This window comes from Dendrobates tinctorius, unplaced genomic scaffold (assembly GCF_039654945.1).
Source record: "Dendrobates tinctorius isolate UK_male_01 unplaced genomic scaffold, ASM3965494v1 ptg000104l, whole genome shotgun sequence".
Classification (NCBI taxonomy): domain Eukaryota; kingdom Metazoa; phylum Chordata; class Amphibia; order Anura; family Dendrobatidae; genus Dendrobates; species Dendrobates tinctorius.
The window spans coordinates 7368924-7388235 of record NW_027361772.1 but is presented as its reverse complement, the minus strand read 5'-3'; the positions used below and the strand labels follow the sequence as shown (position 1 = coordinate 7388235).

Genomic DNA, 19312 nt, shown 5'->3' with positions numbered 1-19312 from the left:
CTTGCACCTGTTGTTTTGTTGTAGAACATCACACAATATCTATGCTGGTCTTCACCTGTCATGGAGATACGATGCAGCTCCAAACTTATCTCCTCTGAGATGAAGATGGACACATTTTCTTACAGTGAGTCAACTTTTGGCCTTATGCACCCAACACATGGTGCTGCATATTTTCTTATCGAGCCATGTCTCTAGGGGGAATATCTCCATCATGTACAGAAGCGTGATAATCAAGCTCACAGAGCGTACAAACTCTACCCGGCCCAGTGTGCCAGTGGGGTTTCCACCACCTTACAGTCATTTTTCAGAAGCAGAAAGGTTAGTTTCACCTCCCTTGTGTGCTCTATTAGGCTATGTTGACACACAGAAATACAAAACACTTTTATGAACATCTGAAGAAAATGAACACGGCCAAATTCGAGGCCAGACATTGTCGAAAGTGACTCCATCCATCTCAGGGCTCTGTAAGGATTTCCTTTGGAATCCTGCTTTTCGGATAGTATGACGGAAACCCTGATGCAATGCTCAGTGGAGAGCACTGTATGTGTTTGAGCCTAGCCTAAGGCCTCCTTCACACATCTTGTTGATTTGTATTCAGGAAAAAACAGTACTGGTGAGATCCGTGGTCCATGTCCATGTGACATCTGTATGTAGAATGTGATATTTGTGTGACATCCGTATATCCGTTTGCTGTCCGTATCCGTGTGTCTCCATCCGTTCACTGTCCATGTGTCACGTACTGGCGACTGGGAAAAGCAATACAGATGGCTGTCCCCATGCACCTGGTGCTGAAGGCAGCTCTCATAATCGACTCCTGGTCTCGCCTTGATCAGCACAACCGGATGACAATGGTGAGAGTTGTATTCAACACCCCCTGTGTACATCGTGTGTAAAATGAAGAATTCATTTTAAAAAATGGCGCGGGCTCCCATATAATTTAGATAGACCACGGTTGGGGTCTGATGTTACTGAACTGGGTAAGGGGGCAATGTCCCAAAAGGCTCCCATGATCTTAATAACAGCTCACAGCTGTTTGCTTAACCTTTACTGGTTAGTTTACAGGGGACCCCAGAAAAAAAATGATGTAGAATCCACCCTAAAAATTCAAACCAGCAAAGGCTAAACATACAGCTGTGGTTTAGTATTAATAGTTTGGGAAGGGGCCAGGGATATTGCCCGCCTTCCAAGGCTACCAACATCAGCCCTCAGCCTTGCTATTCCCACTTAGCCTTGCTATTCCCACTTGCCCTGGTGCAGTGGCAAGTGGGGTAATAGGGTTGGGGTTGATGTCAGCTTTGTATTGCCAATTGACATCAAGCCCAGGGGTTAATAATGGAGAGGCATCTAAAAGACGCCCCCATTACTAATCCCATAGTCATATTGTAAAAGAGACACATCAAGGATAAAGTCCTTTGAAATAAAACTCCACAATCTCTTTTACATACTTATGTAAAAATAAAGTTATACTTACCTTTTCACCTATAATCCATTGAAGCCAATGTCCCCTGTAAAAGACCCAAAAAAAAACAACACCATATTCCTCACCTGTCTAATGATAACACATTGAAGCTCATAACCCCTATAAAAGAACAAAAATAATAAAACACCATATTCCTCACCTGTCCAACGAGAAGATAATCCATTTGTCACACACCATAATCCATCTCTGTTTCATCTCAATTTCAAGCTGAACGGTGGCCTAATGTGACCATTTAGGAGACCTGCGGTGATGTCAGGTCACTGAAGCTGCAGTTCCCACAGGCAGCTAATTGTGAGCTGCCCAATGAACTGTGGTGACTTCATTGAGATTTTTCATGGTGCTAACAGTGACATCATGAAGGTTACCCCAGTTCATTGGCCGGCTCACAGTGAACTGAGCATGGGAACAGCTGGAAGTGATTGGCGATAACCTCTATGACTTTACCGCTCATCACTGAAGCTGTGCTATAAAGCTCAGCTCAATGTCTCCTGGCTGTCAGAGTGAACGGTCGTATCATGCCACCAGTCATCAAGCCATCCAGATGTAGCAGAGATGGATTATGCCATGGGACAAATGGATTATCTTGTAGCACAGGTGAGGAATATGGTGTTTTATTACTTTTTGTCTTTTACAGGGGACATGGGCTTCTACTGATTATCGTCGGACAGGTGATGAAATAGGGTGTTTTATTATTTTTGTTTTTTTACAGGGGACATGGGCTTTGATGGATTATAGGTGGAAAGTATCAAGAAATGGGTAATGCTGAGGCACATGGACACAGTGGTCAGCCAAGGAAACTTAGCGCGGCAGATGAAAGACACGTAATGCTTGCTTCCCTTCAAAATTGGAACATTTTTAGCAGTACCATCAGCTCAGAATTCGCAGCAATCAGTGGAATCCAGCTACACTCATTTACTGTTCGAAAAAAAATCTGTCCAGAAGTGGTTTTCATGGAAGAATTGCAGCTAAAAAGCAATGCATTTGACATGGAAACAAGGCCAAACAACTCGACTTAGGAACTGGGTGTGCTGAAAAATGACAGCATGTGTTCTAGACTGAGGAGTCAAAATGTGAAATATTTGGCTGTAATAGAAGGCAGTTTGGTCACTGAAGGACAGTTGTACAATAATGAGCGTCTGCAGGAACAGAGAAGCATGGTGGAGGCTCCTTTAGGTCTGCATTTCAGCAAATAGAGTTGGTTATTTGGCCAGGATTAATGGTGACCTCAATTCTGAGAAATACAGGCAGATACTTATCCATCATGTAAAAGAATCAGGGAGGCATCTAATTGACTCTAAATTTATTCTTCAACAGAACAACAACCTCAAACATCCAGCCAATCTCATTGAGAATTATCTTCAGTGTAAAGAAGAACAAGGAGTCCTGGAAGTGATAATATGGCCACCCCGGCCACTCACAAACCCTGATCTCAGCATCATTTAGTCTCTATACAATTATATGAAGAGACAGAAGGATTTGCACAAGTGACATCCACAGAATATCTGTGGTTAGTTCGCCAAGATATTTTGAACAATCTCCCTGCAAAGTTCCTTCAAAACCTGTGTGCAAGACTACCTAGAAGATTTGATGCTGTTTTGAAGACAAGGAAGGGTGGACACACCAAATATTGATCCGATTTAGATTTTTCTTTTGCTCATTCACTCAGCGTTATTACTTGATAACTTATTTTTTGCAACCTGCCAAAAACTTTTGGCCAGGACTGTGTCGCATTTATATATAATGTACTGTAGGTATGGACAACATAATATGCAGTCTAGTGATATGTGATTGTGGTGCCCCTGAGGGTTCAGTTGCCACAGGGTTCTGCACCTCCTCCTGAGGTGTGGTACCCCACCATCCAGGTAAGTTGGAGGCTCCTGACCACATTCCAACACCTGCATCCATCATCACAAAGTAGTGTAGCAAAGCCACATTGCGGCTCCCTGCTTGGAGTGTAGCAGAGCACCTTTGGTGGCTCCCTGCTTGGAACACGAAACGTGCTGGGAGGCGGGTGGAATTAGAATACATAAAAGAGTGGGAAGGTTTATGAGTTCAGTTCAGTTGAGTGGAGAAAGTGAGGAGTGGAGATCCCTGGGAGAGGGATGGAGGAAGGAGGTGCTGCAGCAGATCTCAGTGACCTGGGTCTGCTGGCACGGGAAAGGAAAGAAGGAGAAAGACATTGAACAGAAACCTGATCTTCCATGGGAAGGAAAGACTAGTACGGAACGTAGGAGTAAAAGGGAACAGAGGACGTGGGTTAGAAGAGAACCCTGCCTAGAAGTTCGAAGCGCAAGACCGGGACCCGGTCCCCGAGGTTGTGTGGATACTAAGGGTCCTACAGCAGACACCGGTGAAGTAGTGGGCTGTAAATGCACTACTCCCATCAAAGACTTGGGGACACAACAGCAACTTGGATAGTGAGCCGGGACTTAGGAGTAAGGAGTCCCCGAAGCAGGCTACAGCTGTCTGTCGTACAAGTATAGTTCTAGAGAACTAGAGGAACTCCAGTGTAACTCAGTACTAGGAGTACTTCACACCAAAGGCGCTATAAGAGGAGACGTTCAGAAAGGCACATGTTGGCGGAGTGTTGGAAGGGAGCATTCCATCTGGCCTGGAGGTTGACTGAGCCCAGGACCCGGAGGACACAGCACGGAGGCAGGCACCTGTGTGTACTACAGACTGTGAGTAAAGCTTTGGAACTACAAGCCCTGGTGTCCTCCATTTATTCCTGCGCCAACACACCCTGTACCGCTACATCTGGGTACCCGCTTCTACACTGCCTGCGCCTCGCCTCTACCCGTACATCTACACTGCCCTGGGACTACAGCTCCACCTGTGGGGAGCTTCACCATCTTGGCTGCAACACACCACCAGCCCCAGAGGATCTGCATGCAGCGTCAGCTTAATATATCACTTGCGGAACACCACAGGTGGTGTCACGAACTATTCATTCAAACAATTACATTTCACCATTTCAATTCCCCCATTACTTGGGCGCCCAGGGCCACGGACCGGGTCATCGCCGCTGTGACACATCCCGCTGACACCGGCCCGGTACCGAGTACCCCACAGCCCTGGGAGGGCGACCCAACTTGGCGTCACGAACAGGACGACGAGACCTGATGCCATCGGCTTCTGTGTGCCTAAGACTTAAAGTTTTTGAAAATGTGCAGAAGACCCAATTTAATAGACTGTAAAATGAATGCTAAAAATGGCCGCTGGTGCAGTGAAGAAGGGCGTGACAACATGGGAGGTCCTAAGAAAAGACCGCAAACTGTCCTGGGCCTCCCCTGCCTGAATTACTATGCGATAGCAACACGGCCCACCCCCCGAGGGGTTCGTGTACTGGCTTGATATGGAGGAGCTGGAAGAAGACGCCGCCCCAAGAAGGAGGAGCGGAAGCCAGTGGCGGGAAAAGAGCTCAGACAGAAAGAAGAACGCCATCTTGGAAGGAGACGGGAGGAGGCCTGTGGAGCACAAGGAGGTTATGCTGGATCTCCCCGGTGCCATGGCTGAAGGCTCCAACCCAGTGTCCGAGATGAACCGCCAGCATCTGGAGGACGAGAAAGCCCAGCTGACGCGCCGCCTGCAACTGAGGCAGGAAGCGCTATGGACCTTAAATCTGCAGCGCGCCCAGGAGGGGCCTACACCTGCGGTACCTGCAACACCGGTGCCCGCCGCTGCAGCACCGTATCTTTTCCAGGCAGACTCTGTGGAGCCTGCGACCGCTGCCATACCCCCGACAGCATCCATTGTCCCCTCTCAGCTGTTACCACCAGAGGAGCTGTCTGAGGCCTTGGGAGCCGAAGTGGAGGAAGGAGAGCTCCCGTCCGGACCTGATGCGGCCGCGCAGGTCCCTCCAGAGACCCCTGCGGACCCGGAGCCGCCATTGGCTCCACCGCCGTTCCCGGTATCCCACCGAACAGCATCCACTGCCACCATGCCTGCGCCGGAGCAGAGACCGCACCGTCAGGAGGCTCCAGGTATGTCTGATGCCCCTACACCTGGGAAGGCCTTGGGGTGTACCACGGTCGCAGCGGCTGGCCAGGTCTTGTTAGATCTGGTCTGGGACCGGGATACCAGTCCCCCGGGGAGGACACCGGAACCCCTAATGGTGGTGCCGCGGTACACAACGCGCCGGGATCGGTCTCAGGAAGAACGGGAGGAAAATGAAAATTGGGCTAGCTGCCAAGCGACCATACGCCAGCTGGCAGCCGAGCAACGGGCGAGGGAGCAGCGCAAGATGGCTGTGCTGGGCCCTGATTTGGACCGGAAAGAGCAGGTTCGTGCCGGTCACTACGGTCCCCGGGACAGCAGGTTGGGGACACGTCCTAAATGTGAACCACGAGAGGGGGTTCGGCTTCATCCATGACCCTAGCCGAGTCTCCGACCTCTTCTTTAACCGGCGGGATGTGGAATCCCACCTGAGGAAAGGACACCCTGCTAGAAACCTGCACCCGGGGGAGCATGTAACCTTTACTAGACATGAAGGACTGAGAGGCTGGTGCGCCATGAATATCAGACGGATCCCGGAGGATCTCATCGAGACCTACAGGCAGAAACCGCCTACTGACCCTCCAACCACAGTCATAAAGCAAACCGTGTTTGTACCTGTCCCCACAAGCCAAGCTAGCTCAACACCAGTCCTGCAGCCAAGGTACAGAAAGCTACAAATTTGACTCCGATGGAAGAGGATCACCTGCGGGCTGCCAAAACGTTTTTCTCTCCTGGAAACAGTTCCAGTGACCAGTTTCCAGAAATCCCAGGAGGAGACCACCACTAGCAATCTAAAGCAAAAATAACTCTCGTTACCCAGGAAGGTATGTGCACCGTTGTGCCTTTTGTTTCCTATTTTGATCATCATGGTTTAGTTTTGTTTTTCCAGTTGTTGCCCAGTTTCATTGGCAGCCTTCACATTTGAACTGTGGAGATCATGAACACTGAATGATCCAGAACTACAACTTGTACATAGTTTGCACCTCTTTAGGTGCTCTCTCTTAGTTTTACATAGGACTCTCTTCATGGAAGAAGAATTACCTCATCATAGGGATATTTCCAGACATGTTGGCCGGACCAGTGTCTACTCTTTGCACTTATTGATAATGGTTAACATGTTTTTGAAACAGAAAGCTAGAAAGTGATAATGTTTAATGATAGATTTTATAGGGTATAATTGAGAAAGGAATACAGTGAATGTTTTACAAATGTAGAAGTATAGTAAATGGTATGCTAAAGAAATTTTGAAGTACAAACCCCTTGAATGTGAATAAAGAATTTAAGTTACAGGTGATGAACCAGACACCAGCAGTTGTCATGTAAGGAAGAAAGTAGAAAAATGTGAAAAGTAACAGAAAAGAGATGTGTTGCTAGAAAATGTGAATTGATGTTGGACATTGAGTTTGCTTCCATAGCATTTTAAATTAGGTAGCATAATTTTGAATTTAGATAGCTAGTTAAAACTGTTTGCAACGTTCAAGAAACCGTGCCTCCCACATTGGGAAGTTTAGTTTAAGAAATGTTTACTCAGCATTACAAAAATTTTGTATGTTCCTGTATTGTCAACTTTGTTTACCTTGCAGCCCGCGGACATGCTGTGTTTAACGAGGGGGAATGTGGCGCCCCTGAGGGTTCAGTTGCCACAGGGGTACTGCACCTCCTCCTGAGGTATGGTCCCCCACCATCCAGGTAAGTTGGAGGCTGCTGACCACATTCCAACACCTGCACCCATCATCACAAAGTAGTGTAGCAAAGCCACATTGCGGCTCCCTGCTTGGAGTGTAGCAGAGCACCTTTGGTGGATCCCTGCTTGGAACACGAAACGTGCTGGGAGGCGGGTGGAGTTAGAATACATAAAAGAGTGGGAAGGTTTATGAGTTCAGTTCAGCTCAGTTGAGTGGAGAGAGTGAGGAGTGGAGATCCCTGGGAGAGGGATGGAGGAAGGAGGTGCTGCAGCAGATCTCAGTGACCTGGGTCTCGTGGCATGGGAAAGGAAAGAAGGAGAAAGACATTGAACAGGAACCTGATCTTCCATGGGAAGGAAAGACTAGTACGGAACGTAGGAGTAAAAGGGAACAGAGGACGTGGGTTAGAAGAGAATCCTGCCTAGAAGTTCTAAGCGCAAGGCCGGAGCCCGGTCCCCGAGGTTGTATGGATACTAAGGGTCCTACAGCAGACACCGGTGGAGTAGTGGGCTGTTAATGCACTACTCCCATCTAAGACTTGGAGGCACAACAGCAACTTGGATAGTGAGCCGGGACTTAGGAGTAAGGAGTCCCCGAAGCAGGCTACAGCTGTCTGCCGTACAAGTATAGATCTTGAGAACATCAGTCCGGAGGAACTCCAGTGTAACTCAGTACTAGGAGTACTTCACACCAAAGGCGCTATAAGAGGAGACGTTCAGAAAGGCACATGTTGGCGGAGTGTGGGAAGGGAGCATTCCATCTGACCTGGAGGCTGACTGAGTCCCTGACCCGGAGGACACGGCACGGAGGCAGGCACCTGTGTGTACTACAGACTGTGAGTAAAGCTTTGGATCTACAAGCCCTGGTGTCCACCATTTATTCCTGCGCCAACACACCCTGTACCGCTACATCTGGGTACCCGCTTCTACACTGCCTGCGCCTCGCCTCTACCCGTACATCTATACTGCCCTGGGACAACAGCTCCCTTTGTGGGGAGCTTCACCATCTTGGCTGCAACACACCACCAGCCCGAGGATCTGCATGCAGCGTCAGCTTAACATCTCACTTGCGGAACACCACAGGTGGCGTCACAAACTATTCATTCAAACAATTACATTTCACCATTTCAATTCCCCAGTTACTTGGGCGCCCAGTGCCACAGACCGGGTCACCGCCGCTGTGACACATCCCGCTGAAACCGGCCCGGTACCGAGTACACCACAGCCCTGGGAGGGCGACCCATGATATCTCCAAGATCAGTGATAATCCATTCTAACAGCAAAGACTATGACAGTCTAGAACATTTTGAAGAGGATGTCAGACTCCTTTTCGACCCTCTTGCAAGCTAATTTCCTAGCAGGGCTCCTCCCATTTGTCTAATTTAGCTGGATGCTGGCATAGTATGCAGCCTCCCATCTCAGTGAGGACTTTTAACATAGGAATGTATATGTTCATTGTGTTGAGCGTTTTTGAGCGCTTTTTCAGGCGGGTTTCAGAGTGGACCACCTGAAAAAGATGTCGGGTGCATATAAAGGTTTAACTAATTATTAACCAATCTGACTTCTCTAGAGACCTCGCTATAGACATTAGATGTAAGCTCTATGTAATATCCATCAGCTACTCATTCTATGGGGTTGTAGGCATCAGACTAACCTTATCCTCAATTCCATCATCAAACAGGTAGGACATGATGGCCTGGAGGAAGGAGACAGAATATGAGGCACTGTGCAGGATACAGGGAGTGACCGGTGCTTCTTCGAGGGTCGGACATACTCACATTGGTGTATTTGTAATCGCTGTTTGTGGCTAGAAAAACTTTTCCCACCTCTCGTAAACGATTCAACAGCAAAAGGATTCTCTCCTGGAAAAAATAGCGCATTGCAATCATGGAACAAAATAAACTGTTATCTATAAGTAAAAAATAACATTTTCCAATAATTTGTTAGAGAATAATGAAATATTGATTAAAAAGGAGGTGGCGGTCTCTCATTCAAGACCCTCGTCTATCAGTCTTTGTGATGGAGGACCCAACGGGCCTATGCATTGCTCGGGCAACCTTGTGATTTTAATGGGCACCATGTAATGATTTCTGTTCTCTGTGGTGATGCTGGAGAGGTGCTGGGATCAGGTGTTATCTGAGCATGCTCAAGTGCTAACAGAGTGCTCGAAAAGTATGTTTGAGTCCTGTGAGAATCATGTGGGAATAGTGGATGAGGGCAGGTATATCTCGCCCAGATTCCTTTCCTATGTGGCCTAGTCTGGTCAGTATCGCACCTGCTTACTAATGGATAATGGGATGTGGATATAAAAGGATGCCAGGTGGTTGTGTGAGTGTCTCAGCCTGGGAACACAGAGAGCCTGTCTGTGTGAGAGACACACACGTGAGTGGAAGCAGTGCCCACTGCAACTGTGGTTTGGCTGGACGGGAGAAGCCCGCCAGTTGGTAGTTAGGTTGTACTTTGTTTAGTTAGTGCCGGACAGGCAAGGATTTGTTTTATGTTTTATTTCTTTGATGCATTGCTTTCACCATTAATAAACCTGACCCAGAGTCAGTTATACACGAATCCCAGCTCTGCGCCTGAGTTTCATGCTGACTGCACGTGACCTTTGACCCCAGCAAAGGCGATCCCGGAGTGTTTTATCACATTGTGGTGGAGAACGCGGGCATCACGTTGCAAGCATGAGCATGGAGGACGTGGTGAAAGCGCTGGTACAGTCCACCGCCGTCCAGCAAGAAGCTAATCGGGTGATGATGGCCCAGCTGAAGGAGTTGGTGGACATGACAGTTGCCGATCGTTCGCTTCTCCAGCAGGTGGCGCAGCGCTTGGCAAGCTTACCTGAGCTTAACCTGGAAGCCGAGTCGAGAGTGATTCACGTGAGTCGGTACTGGCAGAAAATGACGACCGAAGATGACGTCGAGGCATACCTGACCACGTTTGAACGGACGGCGGTGAGAGAAAAATGGCCGAAGGCACGATGGGCCGGCCTGATTGCCCCGTTTCTTTCCGGTGAGGCCCAAAAGGCTTATTATGACTTAGAGCCTGAAGCCGCGCAGGACTTTGACAAACTGAAAGCCGAGATCTTGGCCCGGCTGGGAGTGACGACCGCTGTCCGTGCACAGAGAGTGCATCAATGGACTTATCAGCCGGATAAACCACCGCGGTCACAGATGTTCGACCTGATCCACGTGACGAAGAAGTGGCTACAACCCGAGGTGCTGACAGCGCCAGAGATAATCCAGAGAGTCGTCATGGACAAGTACCTGAGAGCTCTACCGCCAGCCCTGAGGAAGTGGGTAAGCCATGGAAATCCTACGACGGCAGATCAACTGGTGGATCTGGTTGAACGTTACTCCGTGGCGGAAGGACTCCGAGACGACGCTACCCCACCTCGTTCTTCATCTACACGTGGAACCGGTAAGACTGTTCCAGGGAGTAGGGGAGATGGAAAAATCCATAAGACAGTGGGGGAGGAAAACGGGACTGCCCGCACTGCGAGGCCGAGAGTAACGAACTATGGTCTAAGCAAGGGGCCCGTTAGGTGTTTCCGCTGCCAAGAGATGGGACATATTGCTGCGAACTGTCCGGTCACTACTGAACCCATGCAGTGCGACGTCACAGACTCTAAAAACCGCATGTCTATGGTTGCACGGGTAGTGAGTGTGAATGCCGGTCAAAAGGAGGTGGAAAAACACTTGTGTGATTCAACTGTTGATGGCAAAAATGTGGTGGCATTGTTAGACTCGGGAAGTGTGGTGACTCTGGTGAAGGCCAGTCTGGTGTCAGCCCCGACTGGACCATCAGACAAATTTTCTGTAACGTGTGTCCATGGAGACACCTGTTCGTACCTCACCACGGTCATATGCATTACTACTTCCTATGGGTCTGTGCAACATAAAGTGGGACTCGTCCCGGCGTTACTGCATGATGTTATCCTGGGCCGGGATTTTCCCCACTTCTGGCAATTGTGGGAGAATCAGTTGATACCCCAGGGTAATAGTGTACATGATTCTTCTCCCAGGGCACGTGTGGGTCCCGAACCCCTGGAAGAGGTCTCCCCGGAAGACTCTGGGGAAGAGTCTGCGGGAAATGACCTGCAGTTCCCGTTTTCAGTCATGGCGGGTGATACGGAGGAGACCGGGGAAGAGGAGGAGGCTGACAGCCGTCCACCTCCCCGTTTGCCGGATTTAGAAGTTCAGAAAGATGACTTCCAAAGCGAGCAAATAAAGGATCCTACCCTTTCTCAGGCTAGGACAAATGTAAAAGTGATAAATGGGGTACCCGTAGAACCTGGCTCTAGGCTGGCATATCCTTACATGGTTCTGGAGAATGATTTACTCTATCAGATAGAGAAAAAGGGGGAAGATACGGTGCAACTATTAGTCGTGCCAAAACCCTACCGGCGGCAGGTGCTGGACCTGGCCCACGGACATGTGATGGGAGGTCACCTGGGAGTCCAGAAAACCACCGAAAGGATAGTACACTGTTTTGTTTGGCCAGGCATGCATCATGATATTCGTGTATATTGCGAGTCTTGTCCTGACTGCCAAGCCTCTGCACCTAAGCCCCGGTTCTGTAGCCCTCTGGTACCCCTACCTATTATTGAAGTCCCGTTTGAGAGGATTGGGATGGATTTAGTTGGGCCCCTTCCACGGTCTGCACGTGGACACCAACATATCCTGGTCATCTTGGATTATGCCACTCGTTACCCGGAGGCCATCCCTTTGCGTAACACGGCCACCAAGACGATTGCCAAGGAGCTGGTGCATGTGTTTAGTCGGGTCGGTATACCAAAACAGATACTCACCGACCAGGGGACCCCCTTTATGTCCAGGATAATGAAGGAGCTCTGCCGATTGTTACAAATCGAACCGTTACGCACATCCGTGTATCACCCTCAAACAGACGGGTTGGTTGAACGGTTCAATAAAACTCTGAAGCAGATGCTGAGAAAGGTGATAGACAAGGATGGGAAGAACTGGGACTATTTACTTCCGTATTTGCTTTTTGCCATCAGGGAAGTACCCCAGTCTTCCACGGGATTCTCGCCTTTCGAGTTATTGTACGCCCGATGTCCTCGCGGACTGTTAGACGTTGCAAAAGAAACCTGGGAGGGTCAGGTCACTCCATTTAAAACAGTGATAGATCACGTCACACAAATGCAGGACCGTATTGCGGCTGTGATGCCTATCGTCAAAGAACACATGATACAGGCTCAAGGAGCCCAAAAAAGAATCTATGATAGGGGCGCCAAGATCCGTACGTTTGCACCCGGAGATAGGGTGTTGATCCTGGTCCCCACAGTGGACAGTAAGTTCCTGGCAAAGTGGCAGGGCCCCTTTGAGATCAAGGAAAGAGTTGGTGAAGTAAACTACAAAGTATACCAGGCAGGTAAACGGAAACCTGAACAGATTTATCATGTAAATCTGATAAAGCCCTGGAAGGATCGGTCTGCCTTGTCAGCGGAGCTGGCCCGTCCTGTCTGCTCGCATACCGTACCGGAGGTACGGGTTGCAGAGACTCTCTCGGAGCGGCAAAAGACGGAAGTCAGGCAGTTTCTACTTCACAACCAAAAGTTTTTCTCAGAAAAACCCGGGCAGACTATGCTAATGAAACATGACATCGTAACGGAACCTGGTGTCACAGTTCACGTAAAGCCCTACCGAATCCCGGAAGCGCGCCGTGAAGCCGTTTCCCGAGAAGTGAAGGCAATGTTAGAGTTAGGAGTCATTGAGGAATCGCACAGTGCGTGGTCCAGCCCGATTGTGCTAATTCCTAAACCGGACGGCACCATCCGGTTCTGCAATGACTTCAGGAAACTGAATGCGGTCTCAAAATTTGATGCCTACCCCATGCCCCGGGTCGACGAGTTAATAGATCGGTTAGGAAAAGCCCGGTATATTACGACCCTAGACCTAACAAAGGGGTATTGGCAGATCCCTCTGGTGGAGGCTGCCAGAGAAAAGACGGCATTTGCTACGCCAGAAGGTTTATTTCAGTATGTGTTTATGCCGTTTGGACTGCACAGGGCAACGGCGACCTTCCAGAGACTGATGGATCGAGTCTTGAGGCCACATAGGCGGTACGCTTCGGCCTATTTGGATGACATTGTCATTTACAGCTTGGACTGGGAGACTCATCTCCAGAAAGTACAAGCTGTGATTGACGACCTGTGGGAGGCAGGTCTAACCGCGAACCCCAAGAAATGTCACATCGGGCTAGAAGAAGCCCGGTATTTGGGGTATGTAATTGGGAGGGGTGTTGTTAAACCCCAGGTTGATAAGATTCAGGCGGTTCAGGACTGGCCACAACCTGTCAACAAGAAGCAGGTGCAAGCCTTCCTGGGGATCGCCGGTTATTATCGCCGGTTCATACCCAATTTTGCAGCCATCGCTACCCCCCTGACGGATCTTACAAAAGGGAAAGACTCCGTCATGATTAAATGGAGTTTAGCGGCTGAAGAAGCCTTCCATAGCCTAAAACGGGCACTTTGCTCTCAGCCCGTACTGGTGACTCCGGACTTCCGCAGTGAGTTTGTGGTACAAACGGATGCCTCTGATACCGGTATCGGGGCTGTACTCTCACAAGTGAGGGACGGAGTGGAACACCCAGTCCTCTATCTCAGCAGGAAGCTGAATAAACACGAGCAAAGGTATGCAGTCGTAGAAAAAGAGTGCCTCGCCATTAAGTGGGCTCTAGAGGCCCTCAAATATTACCTGGTGGGCCGAAAGTTCAGGCTGATCACTGACCATGCCCCTCTCAAGTGGATGCACTTGAACAAGGAACGGAATAGCCGGGTGACCCGGTGGTTCCTTGCCCTGCAGGCCTACACTTTTACGGTGGAGCACCGCCCAGGGGTACAGATGGGAAATGCAGATGCCCTGTCCCGAGTGCACTGTTTGGCGGGTGTCATTGCTCGACCGGAGTGGTCTGAGCAGAAGGGGGGGATATGTGAGAATCATGTGGGAATAGTGGATGAGGGCAGGTATATCTCGCCCAGATTCCTTTCCTATGTGGCCTAGTCTGGTCAGTATCGCACCTGCTTACTAATGGATAATGGGAGGTGGATATAAAAGGATGCAAGGTGGTTGTGTGAGTGTCTCAGCCTGGGAACACAGAGAGCCTGTCTGTGTGAGAGACACATACGTGAGTGAAAGCAGTGCCCACTGCAACTGTGGTTTGGCTGGACGGGAGAAGCCCGCCAGTTGGTAGTTAGGTTGTACTTTGTTTAGTTAGTGCCGGACAGGCAAGGATTTGTTTTATGTTTTATTTCTTTGATGCATTGCTTTCACCATTAATAAACCTGACCCAGAGTCAGTTATACCCGAATCCCAGCTCTGCGCCTGAGTTTCATGCTGACTGCACGTGACCTTTGACCCCAGCAAAGGCGATCCCGGAGTGTTTTATCACAGTCCCCACGGCTGCATGTTTCTCTGCAGTTAGATAGCCACAAAACATGCCAGGGGTGCTCGTGTATGTCAGGCAATCCCCGCATGTCTTGTGGCTGTCTAACAGCCCGCGTGGACTCGAATTTGTCATTCGAGCACCCGCGATACTTTGTGCATACCCAAGCACCCTAGGCAGGGCCGGATTATAGGAGGGGCAGGCGGGGCTGGGCCCCCACCACAAGAGCTTCTAAGGGGGCCCCCACCACTGGGCAGCGACCGCCAACGCAGCGCGAGGATAAATATTAGACGCCGTCAGTGAATAGCAGGAACGGAGCGGCCGGCAAGGGTCCGTCCTGCTTCCTGCCCGGAGGCCGCGCTTCCTGTTTTCACACGTCATCATTCAGCGGCCGCTGCTGTGTGAGGGAGGAAGTGCTGGCGATGCTGCGGAGGACAGGTGAGAGGAGAGAGGTGGTGTCTTGTGTGTGTATGTATGTGTGTATCAGTGTACGTATGTATGTATGTATGTCTGTGTCTGTGTGTGTGTATATCTGTGTGTATGATGGAGCAGGCAGAGGCAGTGATGGGACATGGGAGTGATGGTCTAGAAGGCAATGATGGGGGTGATGGAGCAGGCAGTGATGGGGGTGATGGAGCAGGCAGTGATGGGGGTGATGGAGCAGGCAGTGATGGGGTGATGGAGCAGGCAGTGATGGGGTGATGGAGCAGACAATGATGGGGGTGATGGAGAAGGCAGTGATGGGGTGATGGAGCAGGCAATGAGGGGAGTGATGGGGGTGATGGAGCAGGCAATGATGGGGTGATGGAGCAGACAATTATGGGAGTGATGGAGCAGGCAGTGATGGGGTGATGGAGCAGACAATGATGGGAGTTATGGGGTGATGGAGCAGGCAATGATGGGGGTGATGGAGCAGGCAGTGATGGGGTGATGGAGAAGGCAGTGATGGGGTGATGGAGCAGGCAATGATGGGGGTGATGGAGCAGGCAATGATGGGGTGATGGAGCAGACAATGATGGGAGTGATGGGGTGATGGAGCAGGCAATTATGGGGTGATGGAGCAGACAATGATGGGGTGATGGAGCAGACAATGATGGGAGTGATGGGGTGATGGAGCAGGCAATGATGGGAGTGATGGGGAGAAAGCAGTGATGGGGTGATGGAGAAGGCAGTGATGGGGAGAAGACAATGATGGGGTGATGGTCGAGAGGGCAATGATGGGGTGGTGGGTGAGAATGCAATGATGGTGGTGGTGGAAAGGGCAATAAATGGGGGTGGTGGAGGAGGAGGAAATGATGGAGGTGGTGGAATGGGCAATGATGGGAGTGGTGGGGGAGAAAGCAAAGATAGTGGTGGAGAAGAAAATGATGGAGGTGGGGGAGAGGACAATAATGGGATGCGAGGGGAGGAGGACAATGAGGGGTGTGGGGGATTGGGATGGGAGGAAGGGGGACTCCCGGACTTATAATGGCCTTAGGAACAGGGGGAGGTGGAGGAAGACATTATCGCTTATTATGTCTAACACAGTCCCTTAGTATATAGTGTACTCACTAATTCTGTATAACACCATCCTTAGTTACATAGTTTCCTCTTTTATTATGTATAACACCATCCCTTATTACGTACCATCCTCTCTAGTTATATATGATGCCGTCCCTTATTATATAGCTTCCTCTGCTGTTATGTATAGTGCTGTCTCTTACATAGTGTATTCTTGTTAATTTTGTTATTTACAGTGCCCTCTTTTATTACATATGACTGCTGATCGAAGAGGCGGTGACCAAACTACCAGTCCATCAGCTCCTCCATTAGAAAGGAAGCTTTCCCATGCTCCATCAGCCATCATTGCATTATACAGCCAGCCAACAAGACAGGACGGTATGTAATAAATAACAGGGCTCTATATAATCCAATATGTAAGGGACGGAACTGTACATAACAAGAGAAGGCACTGTGTAAGGGACAGCAATATACATAATAAAAGAGACTATGTAATATATACCTGTATGTGTGTGTGTGGCTATATAACATCAATAATCTATCTATATACAGTGGGGCAAAAAAGTATTTAGTCAGTCAGCAATAGTGCAAGTTCCACCACTTAAAAAGATGAGAGGCGTCTGTAATTTACATCATAGGTAGACCTCAACTATGGGAGACAAACTGAGAAAACAAAATCCAGAAAATCACATTGTCTGTTTTTTTTTCATTTTATTTGCATATTATGGTGGAAAATAAGTATTTGGTCAGAAACAAAATTTCATCTCAATACTTTGTGATATATCCTTTGTTGGCAATGACAGAGGTCAAACGTTTTCTGTAAGTCTTCACAAGGTTGCCACACACTGTTGTTGGTATGTTGTCCCATTCCTCCATGCAGATCTCCTCTAGAGCAGTGATGTTTTTGGCTTTTCGCTTGGCAACACGGACTTTCAACTCCCTCCAAAGGTTTTCTATAGGGTTGAGATCTGGAGACTGGCTAGGCCACTCCAGGACCTTGAAATGCTTCTTATGAAGCCACTCCTTCGTTGCCCTGGCGGTGTGCTTTGGATCATTGTCATGTTGAAAGACCCAGCCACGTTTCATATTCAATGCCCTTGCTGATGGAAGGAGGTTTGCACTCAAAATCTCACGATACATGGCCCCATTCATTCTTTCATGTACCCGGATCAGTCATCCTGGCCCCTTTGCAGAGAAACAGCCCCAAAGCATGATGTTTCCACCACCATGCTTTACAGTAGGTATGGTGTTTGATGGATGCAACTCAGTATACTTTTTCCTCCAAACACGACAAGTTGTGTTTCTACCAAACAGTTCCAGTTTGGTTTCATCAGACCATAGGACATTCTCTCAAAACTCCTCTGGATCATCCAAATGCTCTCTAGCAAACTTCAGACGGGCCCGGACATGTACAGGCTTAAGCAGTGGGACACGTCTGGCACTGCAGGATCTGAGTCCATGGTGGCGTAGTGTGTTACTTATGGTAGGCCTTGTTACATTGGTCCCAGCTCTCTGCAGTTCATTCACTAGGTCCCCCCGCGTGGTTCTGGGATTTTTGCTCACCGTTCTTGTGATCATTCTGACCCCACGGGGTGGGATTTTGCGTGGAGCACCAGATCGAGGGAGATTATCAGTGGTCTTGTATGTCTTCCATTTTCTAATTATTGCTCCCACAGTTGATTTCTTCACTCCAAGCTGGTTGGCTATTGCAGATTCAGTCTTCCCAGCCTGGTGCAGGGCTACAATTTTGTTTCTGGTGTCCTTTGACAGCTCTTTGGTCTTCACCATAGTGGAGTTTGGAGTCAGACTGTTTGAGGTTGTGCACAGGTGTCTTTTTATACTGATAACAAGTTTAAACAGGTGCCATTACTACAGGTAATGAGTGGAGGAAAGAGGAGACTCTTAAAGAAGAAGTTACAGGTCTGTGAGAGCCAGAAATCTTGATTGCTTGTTTCTGACCAAATACTTATTTTCCACCATAATATGCAAATAAAATGAAAAAAAAAACAGACAATGTGATTTTCTGGATTTTTTTTTCTCAGTTTGTCTCCCATAGTTGAGGTCTACCTATGATGTAAATTACAGACGCCTCTCATCTTTTTAAGTGGTGGAACTTGCACTATTGCTGACTGACTAAATACTTTTTTGCCCCACTGTATATATATGTATATATACACACACGTAGCTTTGACGCCATAAAAGGTGGGGGGCCCGGACACATTTCTTGCACAGGGACCCCAAGCTGTCAGTGTCCGCCAAAATAATTTGCACTTTCTGTTTTTTTTTCTGTCACATTATTAAAAATTATTATTAAAAAAAGCCATTAGGTCTTCATCCAGCATCATCAAGCTAATACATACATATAGAGAACTGCAAGAAGTTGAAAGTCTAGAAATTTAGAAATAATAGCAGAGTTAGTAGCAGACTAAAAATTAGATCTTTGAGTGTAGTGTGGGCTCTTCGGATGCTTCCGAATTATCAACGACCAAAGGGGCGGCAAATTTTTCGACCGCCCCGGGCGCCACAAACAGTTGCTACGCCACTGCGCTGGGATGAACTAGGCATAGATACCGGTACCGCCTCATCCTCTCCTGTCACGCCTCCTCTCCTGTCACGCCTCCTGTCCTGTGGATCTGCTCTGCCTGCTCGCCGCGTTCACGAGCATCGTGCGCCCGCCGCCTGCTGTGTACGGTCCCGCCAATCAACTCTGCAGCGCCACGGTGATTAACCCCCTCTCTATTGTAGTACTGTAAATCTGAATGTGGCAGAACAAGAGGATAAGATTAGATTGTACATCTAAGTGCTACAGTTCGCGCTCTACTGTTATGGCTAAAATGTTAATGATATGGGGGCCCCCACCAGATTTTCTGCCCAGGGGCCCCCACCAACCTTAATCCGGCCCTGACCCTAGGCAAACCGGAGTAACGAGCACTTGCGCTCATCACTAGTTAGAATCTCTCCCATTGGACCGTCAGATTAAACTGACTGATGAATTCTCAGTTAACCCATCCTGCAGTCAGCAAAGGACAGCGCTAGACAGAGGCTTTAGAAGGCAAAGGCGGCAACATTTTTTTATGAATCCCAATTGATTTTAGTAAAAAATACATGTATTTAAGTAAAAACAAAAGTGTCCTTAAATGTCTGAATAAGACCATAAAGGGAACAGTGCGCCCGACACGCAAGTGTGGATTCCACACACGTGTTCCTTGGTGCCCTCAATTCTATGGATCTATACATGAGCAAATCTC

At 48.8% G+C, this 19312-nt stretch overlaps 1 protein-coding gene across 1 annotated transcript in view; it reads right to left on the bottom strand.

Moving 5' to 3' along the window:
* The window catches only part of LOC141100301 (cytosolic purine 5'-nucleotidase-like), a 72029-nt gene that overhangs the window by 37394 nt on the left and 15323 nt on the right, over positions 1–19312 (bottom strand). Inside the window, exons 9-10 of the mRNA XM_073588680.1 lie at positions 8939–9022; positions 8815–8856 (exon numbers count right to left, since the gene is read on the bottom strand). Coding sequence (XP_073444781.1) covers positions 8815–8856; positions 8939–9022 — 126 coding nt within the window. The remainder of the gene's footprint in view (positions 1–8814; positions 8857–8938; positions 9023–19312) is intronic.